This window comes from Bacillus rossius, chromosome 1 (genome assembly GCF_032445375.1).
Source record: "Bacillus rossius redtenbacheri isolate Brsri chromosome 1, Brsri_v3, whole genome shotgun sequence".
In the NCBI taxonomy this organism is placed as follows: Eukaryota; Metazoa; Arthropoda; class Insecta; order Phasmatodea; family Bacillidae; genus Bacillus; species Bacillus rossius.
Genome location: NC_086330.1, coordinates 132,908,459 through 132,920,584, shown reverse-complemented (window position 1 = coordinate 132,920,584; position 12,126 = coordinate 132,908,459). Strand labels below are relative to the sequence as shown.

Genomic DNA, 12,126 nt, shown 5'->3' with positions numbered 1-12,126 from the left:
AACTGGAATTTTCAAACTATTAGAAACAGATCCGGTAGAATCCCGGTTTTGGATCTGATTTTAGACAATGAATTTTATTAAAATACTACCTATCGTGTTAAAATTCACTATTAATTATTTCAAGTTTACGTACACTTTAGAAGTTATACTTCTATCATTTTAAAACACATATTATATATTAGTATACGTTCGTATATTCGTTTTTGCCTAAACGACTAAAATCAGTTTATAATTACTTCCTACAAAACAAACATTAACCTTATTGATCTGATTCAACATTAGTATTAATTATTATATTTTAATATTATTATTATAAAATCCAGTGATGAGATTTGAACCACGTCGCTTGAGATTACCAAGCGCTCTCTGCTGCTATGCTAATAAGCTCCTCGGGAATTTAAAAGAAGATGTATTATAATCTGTGTAATGACAGTTTTATTAGGTATTTTAAATATTGTGATCAGTTCTTACTATTGATATTTTAGTGCACCAAATATATTACAGGGTAATTTCAACATCATAAAGTTTCATTTTGCACACCAATACGTTTTGTATGTCCCCTAATGTTTACGAAAGTGTCTATATACGGGTTCAGTTCGCTACCTGTGGGTCCGCCATCTTTGTGACACATTTCTGTTGATTGTCTTCCGTTCCATTTTCACGAAATGACTCCTACCGAGAGCTAAGGTGTTTACACGTCGAGCATCTGGAAACTCGAACGGGCCCTGGGGATTTACAAACACCGTCCCTTTACAGCGACTGTCCTCGACCGGCAGATCTCGGCTATGCACGGCTATGCACGACTATGCATGGCTATGCACGGCTATTCATGGCTATGCACGGCTATGCACGGCTATGTATGACTATGCATGGCTATGGACGGCTATTCACGGCTATTCATGGCTATGCACGACTATGCATGGCTATGCACGGCTATGCACGACTATGCATGGCTATGCACGGCTATGCACGACTATGCACGGCTATGCACGGCTATTCACAGCTATGCACGACTATGCACGTCTATGCATGGCTATGCACGACTGTGCATGGCTATGCACGGCTATTCACGGCTATGCACGGATATGCACGGCTATGCACGGCTTTGCACCACCGACAGCCTCTTGGAGGGAGCCGCCAGCACTGAAGTGGGCTCCAAGAAGCATGGTTGCCAAGTCATGGCGCTCATAAATGAGTCATGCCGGAGTTTGGTGGACGCGACCCGCTATCCCTTTCTTCACCACACGAATGAGACGCCTTACAGATTAGACCTACAGTCATCGGGAATCCCAATGGAAGTTAAGACCTTGGTCGATGACGTCAGGTATTAACTTTATTACAACACAGTGTTTCTTCCTAGAGTATTTTCTTTTAACGGGGATAAATATAGCATTATTAGAAAACTGGGTAAGATATTATAATAATTTAATTTTAGCCTATAGGATTCCTAACCACTTGAACATCACTAAAACTAAAAGTATGCTGTAGATATCTAAGCATAGCTCTGATACGTTTTCATGTTATCGACGACATTCCTCTCAACGACTCATGTAAATGTTTCCAACGGCTCTAGCGCGATGATTTCGTTCATGTCGTCATTGCAAACGCGACCGACGACATAAAATATATCACGTCGTCATTGAAATCCCCATTGGCGATATTGACGATGGACTTGTGATGAAACTCAGCTCTCGCCAGTTGCCGGTGGATTGGAAGTGATTTCCGAGAAACGTGCTACAAGGAAGAAGATCGAAGCTACTTGACAGCAATCTTTTCAAGTTCTGAGAAGTTCGTCCGGGGGTTGGGGAAGGAGTGCGGATTACTTTCCAGTGATAACGAATAGAAGCTCAAAGTCATCGTTATTCAAAACAAAAACTAATAAATCACTTAAACAATATTTTACACCTTCTTTAGTTATAGTGTAATTATTTTATTCAAACTCAATAAATATTTTGTATGCTTTTTGTGCTGTTAATTTACTGTTACTCAAAAAAATACAAATGTAAAGTAAGTCGCAGAAACATAGCCTAACGAAACTATTATTTCAAACCAAGAAAATTAAAAAAATATATATAAAACGTATCAAGTGTAGCAACTGAAAAAAATTTGATGCCTTATCAACGAAATTAAAAAAACAACAGTTATTTGGAGATATTAATTATTCATCAATAGTAATTTTTTAAATAAATATATTTCAATCGATCGCAAAAACCGGAAAAGGAAAATTTAGAAATGTTTATTGTCTTTGAATTCCGCTGTATGAAACAAGTTATGTCTTCTCTATCTGGATGTATTGCACGGAGTGTCAGTTTTCCAGTATCAAAGGTTCACTTGCTTCTGCTCGTTTACGAACATCTGAGGCGCCGGTTCGTACAAGTAAACCCAGAGAATTTTTTTCATGATAAGATTTTATTTCTGCCATTGCTGGCTCTCTGCCAATCGTTAGATGGCTTTACGAAATGACAGGCACTCGCGAGCTTAGGTTTGTTTTTAGTACGATTTTTCGCGCAATGTTGACGTAAAAGTGGGTGGTCGAGAGAATTGAGGCGTATTTTCTTTCAGGCGCCTGCGTTCCCTCAGGCATCGGGAGGTCACGGGTTCGATTCCTTACGGGAGCAGGAAACTTTCGCAACCCTCTTCCGAACTAGTGAATTGTATTTTAAAAGTCATATCTCATTAAATCTGCTGACGTAATAGTCTGAGACGTAATAAAGCACTCTTAAAAGTCTGAGTAAACCCGGAGTTGGCTCTGGCCTCTTTCTTTAGTGATTACTAACTTTTTTTCATACTAACTTTTATTTGTTATTTACATGTAACATATTACTCCAGCAGATATGTAGACTTAGGTTTTTGTGGAATTTCTGTGTTACTTATAATAATGACATAAAATAACAGCCATATAGTGTCAATTGCTCAAGTTTATTTGATGTCAATGCTATGTTGTTAGAAGAGCCATTATTATTTCCTGGATTTGTTTCATTCCAGGCTAGACTCAACTTGCTTATATATGTTCATTGCTTGATAACACTGACACATCCAGTGATGGGTTACGCGTGAAGCTCAACTACTTTTTCTCTTTCCTTGTTTGTAACTGGTTAAATGTCGTCAAGAGCACTGCAGTCCAATCAACACGAAGCAGAAGTGTATGTGCTTCAAGTCAACTTAACAACACAATGAATCCGCTAATCAATCGTAGCTCTATTTTATGATGGCATCATATCCATATCTTTACTAGGAATGTATTTTTGATGACTGGTGACTTGAAAATTATTCATAATCAGTTGATTGAATATGAACTTCCAATTCATTGAATTCCTTGGAGACTGGTTTTACGGGGTATGAGTAAAGATATTCTAAAAATTAAGAAGTTTTGTATATAGAAATAATTATAAGTCAGCATTTTCTGTGAGAACATATTTTATTTAAAATCCCACTAAGTATGTTACTGGTTTGTTTAATTTGAAAGAATGGCAAAGGATGTACTAAATTAGCTATAACAAACTAACTAACACGCATGTTTAAAGTCACCTTCGTAAAAACGGATCACATTGACATTCCTAGAAAATAACTGTGAATAGATATGATGCCCTCATAAATATAGCCACGTTGATGATTGGACTTCAATGATCTCAACACGCTCTTGACGATTTTGAGCCAGTTATGAACGAGGAGAATAAGTGGTTACCCAACAAAGTGTAACCCACGAAAGTATGTAAACTTGCTATCAACCAATGAGTATTCTAAATGGCTTGATTATACATACAGCCAGATTGAGTTCAGTCTGAAGTGAAATGAATCGAGGAAATAATAATGGCTCTACTTATAACAGGGCAGTGATATAAAACAAACCTGAGCAATTGACCCTATGTTGCTGTTATTTATGTCGCTACTGTAAGAAACACAGAAATACCGCAATAAAATAACACTAAATATCTGCTGGAGAAAGATGTAATATGGAAAAACCAATAATAGGTTGCAGGAAACAATTATTTAGTAATCACTAAAGAAAGAGTCCAGAGCCAATTCCGGGTTGTTAAACAGGGCTTCCTTACGTCCCAAGCTATTATGTCGGCAGGTTTAATGCGATACTACTTTTAAAATACAATTCACTCGTTCGGAGACAGGTTGCGAACGTTTCCTGCTCCCGAAAGTAATCGAACCGACACATTCCTGTGTCAGAGGAAACGCAGGCGCCTGAAATACGCCTTCACCAATGATGTGCTGGCCAACTACCGAGGCAAAAAATGGTGGTCATGTTCGTTGCATGAAGTAGTTAAGATATCTGGTAAGGTTGAATAATAATCTGTTCTAATATTGCAAAAGATTGAGTTTGTTTGTTTGCAAGAAGTTAACTCGAAAACTATTGAACCTATTTCAAAAAATATTTCGCTGTCATAAATATTCAGTGGTAAAGATGGACATAGATAATGTTTTATTTTTAAAAATGTACGTTTCCGAAAGATGCAGCAATTTTTGTAACTAACACTGGACGAAAACGACCAAACTGACTGTATTGTAGATTACATCTTCATGGAAACGCTCGCTGTTTTTCCTCATCGTCGTGCGTGAAATACCGGTCTGTATCCAGCCTGTTCAATGACAGCAGGCCGAGAGGACATCGCGAAGAACAGCGATACACGTGTATTTTTTTTTAAATGCCAGCCATTTAATAGAGTATCGATGTGTTGAACAGTTGACATTAATTCAGATATTAGACTTTTATAGTGATTTTTTTTAAAAAAAACTCGTGCTTTTAAAAATCTTTATATTTCCGTAAGAAGCTGGGTTCCAAAGCTAGTAGTTTATAATTAAAAAATTAGCATCCTGCGTTTCCGCTACCCTTATATATTTATATATAGAAAAATATATATGTTATTAAAACAAATATGTCAAGTTTGTATGAAAGACATGCTTACAGTAACACAGTAACACGTGTCTTAACTGGCATTAAATATAGACTACTTGGATGATATTTTCCATGGTTAAAAAATGCTTGAATGAAACATCATTAAAATATAAAATTATAAGCCATTTTTTGTAAGAAATACTCAGTTTTTCTCGAAAAAACATATTTTATATAGTCAAAAATAACTTAAATAATGTTTTCCACAAAGTTACAATATATTTCTTCTAATATTACGACTATTTCTTGGCAACTGGTTTCCAAAGGAATCTTTTGTAGAATTACGGAATCATTTATTCTGTGTGTCATTAGGTACGAAAAGTCACAACAAAAGTCACAAAAATCGGGGACAGTGATCGGTCATGCCCTGTAGTGAGGGTACATCCCAGCACTTCTGTGTAATTCTGTGTAATGGGGAGGAGATGCATTATTGTAGCCCACTAAGGATATTTCTGTAGCCTTGTGTAGCCAAGTTGCTGGCTTGTAAATCCTGAAAGACAGAGAGGTCCGGACCCCACGTACCTGCCCCGGGCTGCATCTCTGCTCCCAGGTTTGTTTCTGCGGTAAATTATTGAAGGATTTTATTTAACATTTGATTTCCAAAAGTAAGTGAACTTTCATTCGTACGTAGGTAAATTGAAAGTGAACATTGCTGCACTGCGTGACGCAGGAGTACTCACGTAGCTGCGGTAGGACATGTCTGCGCCGACCCGGAAGGAACCGCTACAACCGCCGGGCGCCGGCCTTCAGGCAGGGTGGTGGGCTGCGCCGGCGAACATCCCTTCCTCGCTGGCGGCGACGGTTTTGGCTGCTGCGGGGGGAAGGGCAGAGAGGGCGCAATCTCCACGCCGGTGAGTTAGAGGCGATGATCTGTCCGCGTCTCCGGTCCAGCGGCCGGGCTGAGCTCCCGGGGGGAGAGAGGGGACCACGCTCGAGGGGGAAAGTGAGGAAGGAGCCCGGACGACCCGCGCGATCGACGGACGGAGGAACCCAGAGAAGAGACGTCGTCGTCGCCGCCCGACGCCCGCCAGCTTCAGCACTATTTTAAGCTTTCAAAAATTCTGGCCGACCTCTCTTGCCCCCTCCTGCTGCCGCCCGCCCCTCCCTCGGCCCCCTCCCCGCTGTCTCTCCGCCAGAGCTCTGCCCGGCTCTGCCCCGCGCGATGCAGTGGGCAAGGCCGCGCGCAGAGCAGCCATCATCACGAGTTCAGTGGCCTGCAGGATGGTCCTGGTTCGAGCCCGGTCCTGGGCCATTTATAACACAGCATGTACATAAAGGAATCTCCCAGTCACACAACGTAATAGTATTAACTGTAGGCGTTGTAGAGGGTTAATTCAAGGTTATAATTAAAGAGTAACTCATACAGTTTTAGATAAGCGCATGTACTGCTTTGTTGTTTAATCGCTTGCAGCGCGAAATAATGACTCTTTCCCCAGGTAGTAAACTATTTGGCAACAGTATGGAGCCCCTCCCCATTGGAATCTTTTTGTACGAGAGTGGTTGAACGTCGAAGTCCCTGACCGCTGGATTGGTCATAATGCTCGAGACGACAGAGCTCTTTTTCGCTGGCCTCCACGTTCACATAGCTAAGCAATGCGATTATTTTTTCCTTTGGGGCTTTGTGAAAGATCTTGTCTACGTTCCACCGCTATCTAATGATTTACTGAGTTGCAGTGGCGAGGCGTGAGGTTTACATGAGGGAAAGCAACAACTCCGTTCAATCCAAAAACACGGTGGAGGGGGGGAGGTCCGGGGGCCCTCCCCCGGGAAAATATGGATTTAAAGGTACAAAAGGGTGCTATTTAAGTAGTTTTCTTAACTGAACATTGACTATTCCACAGGTAGAAAAATTGACATTTTTTTAAAATTATAAACTATTTTTGAAAAAAAATAATGTTTGGCATACATTATTCTGATCATAAAATACCTACTCTACATTATTTATATACTAAGTGGGAGTGTAGTATCATCGATATCTGGTACAAAATATATAAACAGACAACATATGGCAAAGTAAGTACTTAAAATAAAGAGAAGAAGCTCATAAAAATGTACTAGAATAGTAAAAATTAAATGTTGGTATTTTTTGTACCAACACAAAATAAACTATCTTCATACGTGATCATAAACTCTGTTAACTGGTACGTGGTTATTCACAGTCACTCCAGCGAGATTGCAACTCTCGAGCTGGGCTCCCGTATCCGCCACCCGCGGGACGCGGTCGGTAGTAGTTGGCACTGCTAGGCCGCCTCCCGTACGCCCACAAATCCCGCACGCACTGCCAGCCTTTGGTTACCCAATAGGGCGCAGGGAACTCCCAGCCAACAGCTCGCGTGAGAGATGCGCGCTCCCCGAGAAACGACCGCCGACTGAAACGCCACCTCGCCACCTGCCCTGCCAAACTTTAGCGGACATAGCCGAAGCAGTCGGCGGAAGAATTCCACCGTCTGCTTCGGCCATGTTCGCTTGAGTTCGGCAAGAAAGCGCTACCTTCGTAGCTTCTACCACGTGTTTTTACAGCCAATCCCCTCCTCGAACCTTTGTACCATGCCACCCCCCTTCCGAAAGGAAATTACTGCGGCAGCCTTCCTGCTGAAAGCGATCCTACCAGCGCTTCTAAACCTAGCAACGCTTCTAAAACAGCATGTTTTTGTGTCAACGAGTTATTTTCTTATAGCGCACAGCGCACTGTATTGGGTCCCAAGAAGATAATGTAAAAAATACATACACCTAACTGCACGAGCCAAAGTAAAATACTATTCTGAATAAAATATTTATTTAAAAAATACATTGTCTGCAAACTGCCTGGGCAAGCACTGCTTGCCTTGCTTGCCCTGACGAGACGCCACTGCTGAGTTGAGACACAGAATTAAAGAGGCCATTGCTTCCATTACCCCGGACGTGTTAAACAAAATGTGGGAAGAATTGGACTTAAGGTTGTATGTGTGCCACATAACTAAAGGTGCACATATTAAACATTTGTAAAATAAACTAGGTTAGTTTATCTTCAATTTGATGTATGGTTTGTTGTAAATAGTCTAAATTAAACTATTATAATATATCATTGAAACTGGAACATTCTTTTATGGACATTCTGTATTTTGTAGTGGTACCTTACCGATGAGACAATGGTTTTCGGGGTACTCATCCAAATAATTAGAAAAATATCTCTTTAAAGAAAACGTTTTTAAGCGCCCCTTGAATTTAAATTCCGAGAAATTTTAATATTCTTTTCACGTCAGTTTTATAAATTTCAAAGATAAAATTTCGTTTGAAATCACGTAAGTTTATGAGGCAATAAAATCTTTGAAAGTTTTTTAATAATTTAATAATAATTTACGAAAACTCAGTTGAAATCGTAAATGTATAAATAGGCTTTTTAAACTACTTGCTAATAATAATTTACTTCTTCCCTTTCCCATTAATGTCATTATTTTACACAGAAAACTACACAAACAAGGAAAGAAAAAAAGAAAAGGGCTGGTGCGGTTGCCCGGTTTTCTGACCTGGAGCCGTCCTTGCCCACAGTCCTCTGTCTACTTGAGTTGCGAGACTCTCAGTTGGGAAGTCTGTGGTTGGATAATTGTTTTGATGTGTCATTAGCCAATATTCATCTAGATAAACTGAGAGTCCAGAGCAGAATAATAAAAATGGCAAAAATGGGGGCGTATTTTAATTTCAAACAATCGTAAGAAACTAGTAATATACGCGGGTTCGCTGACCTCTAAGCGATTGTCACCTGTTCATTGGTCGCTGGCTTGTGTGCAGTATCAACTGTGGGAAGCCCGTGATGCGATACTATTTTCGTTGAGGATTGCTCCTTGGCCCCAAGAGTCCTTCATATAAAATGTGAGCCAAAAGCAGATGCAGCAGGTACCATGGATTGAATTGGCGAATTTTTCCAATCTCTAACTACCGTGAAAGGAATGCGTGAATGTTTCTATTCTCTAATAATTAGTAGCGACGGAAAACTTTCGTGGGTTAAGTGACCTCTAGGATGGACTCCACAGTACCGAGCAAGGTTACGCAACGGTACTAACAGGTAAAACCCTCATTCGGTAGTACTTGAGTTCGAATCCCAATTCCGCCACCCTGACCTCGGTTTTCCGCGAGTTCCGCAAATTCACTCCCGGGAAAACTCTGGGATATACCCTCACTACAGGGCATGACCGATCCTATCTCCGATTTTTGTGAGTTGTGTTGTGACTTTTCCGTACCTAATGAAACACAGAATAAATGTTTCTGTAATTTTACAAAAGATTCCTTTGGAAACCAGTTGCCATGAAACAGTCGTAATATTACAAGGAAGATACTATAACTTTGTGCAATATTTAGTTATTTTTGAATATATAAAATATGTTTATTCGAGACTATACTGAGTATTTCTTACGAATATTGGCGTATAATTTTATATTTTAATGATGTTTCATTCAAGATTTTTTTTAACCATGGAAAAGATAATCGAATATTCAACAATTTGACTTCATTTTGTTGTATAATTTTTGTTACGTGCGCAGTTAATACTGGAAAGCTATTCAAGGAACGGTTTGCAAATAACTTTATTGGAGGTACTGGGACAACACAAACATAACGTTCGGATAAGAATCCGGACCAGTATTTTGTATTGATACAGTTGTTTTTATGTAACTGTAAAAAATTTACAAATATCTGTAAATTTACATCTACAAAAAAATTTACAGTGCCTCGCTGGAGACGAGGTACAATAGACTGAAATGCATTGCAATATTTCGAACAGCAGAGCTGCCTTTAAGATACGAATTGTATCTGGAGTTTCTCATGGAAGTACCTGTCTGTATTCCATCAGTATATATTATGTTGAAACAAGTGTTTATTTTCCAACTGGAAAAAAAAAAGATTGTGCTCTTTGCAGCTGTATCATGACACATAATGTGGCGTTCAAAAGCTGTAAATTTTATATTAAGCTGTAGATGTTCGGTATCACTTGTATTCTGACATAATTTATTAATGTGGCATGACCTGAACTTTGTTAATAAAAGGCGGACTTAAACTTGTCTTGATAGTAAAGAGCATCCGGTTGAGATGAACCGGCACTACTTTAGCTTTAACGTGAATATCAGTTAATTAAGCCGTGGACATCCACATATAGCACATCTTGGATATACTGAAATAAAGCGTCAATAATCTAAACTGACCTCTACACAATGTTTTAGTTATCATTATTTTTTAGTAGTTAAAACCCCTTGATTCCCAGCAATATTAAAATACTTGAAAAAAATTTTGATGGCGTTTTATTTTTGTTTAGCAGCTAATTATTTCATATGAATTTTGGTAATATTTTTGGACTAGTGTTTGTATAGTTTTTAAGTTTGTATCACATGTGATACACTGGGCATTTACTTCATTTTTTTAATATTTAAATGTTTTATCAATTTTGGTTCGTTTGGAAAGGAAAGGAAAAATATTGTCTTAACAAATGTTACTTGTAAACAAATAATTAATGTAAATCATTACAAGAGCTACACAACAGCCACAAAATTAAATATAAAAATGCCTTACAGTATTTACAAATATTCCTTAGAAGTAAAGTTTTCAAATCTGGAATTGATATTTTCTATTGTTGTTATAATATTTCAGTAAAGACAATGCACATGAATAGTACTTTATACTAAAACTACTAGATACACACTAAACATTACAGCTACTTTATTCTTACATTCTTTAGTTAGAAGTGGGAATTGTACAACCCTGGTCTGTCTTTGTGAACAACATATTATTTTCGTACATAAAGCACTTCACAAGATTCATTACATTATATGTACTAAAAATATATAATGTAAAAAACAACTATATTCAAGAGCTGAAAACTAACTACAGCCTAATAAAGATAAAAAAATTCCTAAGAATTACAAAATATTGTTGGAGTCCTACAATGTTGACATTTCAAATGAATAGGTCAATAAGTTTATATTTACATAATATTACACACACTATGCCTACATTATTACATGTGGAATTCCAGAAAGCAGTTTCTCCCTGTGAAAAACACAAATTTACATTACACTAAGTACATACAACACTTGACAAATTTTTACATGTCGGATGTTTACATCTTTGCCTTTTTTCTGAGAAAGATGGCCAGTGCCCAATGCTATCCCGCCTTGTTTCAAAGTTTGGAATTGCAGCTGCTCGTACCCTCTTGCTTTTGATGTGAAACATTTTCTCAACCTCATTGCCAGATGGTGATGGTCTTCCACGCTTCTTCATGTCTTTACCTTCTTTACAGAGCGATTCAGTCACATCTGCCTTGAATTCTAGTAGGTCTGGTACTAACTTCTTGTCAATCCCATGTGCATTGCAGTTTTTGCGATACAAAAGCCATGATGTAACAATAACTAAATCCACAAAGTGAAAGAAAAACCTCAAATAATATTTCTTTGACCTGACCCTAATTCTGTAGTACGCAATAAGGGAATCCAAAAGATCCACACCACCCATGAACTGGTTGTATGTTTTCACTATTCTGTTGTTTCAATTCGTATCTTTGCATCATAGCGTGTCACCATGTCCACAGGCTCAGCAAAGTCAAATGTTGAAACCAGTGTAACTGCTCTGTTATCAAACCACTTGACTGCTCTCAGGTCGATTCCTTCTATTGTTGTCTCCTTCTCCTCAAAACATCCCCTGTCCTTTTTCTTCACTCCTTGTCAGGAGTAAACATTAGTCCGCGAAATCTATTTAGCCGGACTGTGCCTAGTGCTCCGATTCCTTTTTTGCCTAAGGCAACAAAAAGTGCAGGTGAAGCAAACCAGTTATCAAAGTACACTAGGTATTTACGGTTACTTGGAATAATTTGAGTCAACTTTAGTACCACATTTGAGCTTGCACCCAAATCTGTAAGATTGGGCACAGGCGAAATTTTACCCGTGTAAATGTTAAAATCATGTAATATTCCATGTGAATCTCATAGAGCAAATAGCTTATAGCCCCACTTATGCGAGTTTTTGGGAGTGTACTGCTTCAATGAGCTTTTACCTTTGAAAGGTATGATTTGCTCAACTGCACACAGTTGTTGATCATCCAGAGGTAAGGCATTGAAAGATTGTTTCAAAGAATCAACCAGAGGACGAATTTTAAACATCCTGTTACTATTGGGATCATCTCTTGGAGGAATATTAGAGTTATCATTGAAATGGAGTGAGTTTTTCAATTGTTTCCATCGATTTCGTGGCATTACACTCTGA

General features: G+C 38.7%; 1 protein-coding gene across 1 annotated transcript in view; it reads right to left on the bottom strand.

The window, feature by feature from the left end:
• LOC134546167 (FH1/FH2 domain-containing protein 3) overlaps positions 1-5,779 on the bottom strand; it is a 496,828-nt gene extending 491,049 nt beyond the window's left edge. The window contains exon 1 of the mRNA XM_063388744.1: positions 5,584-5,779. Coding sequence (XP_063244814.1) covers positions 5,584-5,601 — 18 coding nt within the window. The 5' untranslated portion in view covers positions 5,602-5,779. The remainder of the gene's footprint in view (positions 1-5,583) is intronic.
• Positions 5,780-12,126: the final 6,347 nt, after the last annotated feature.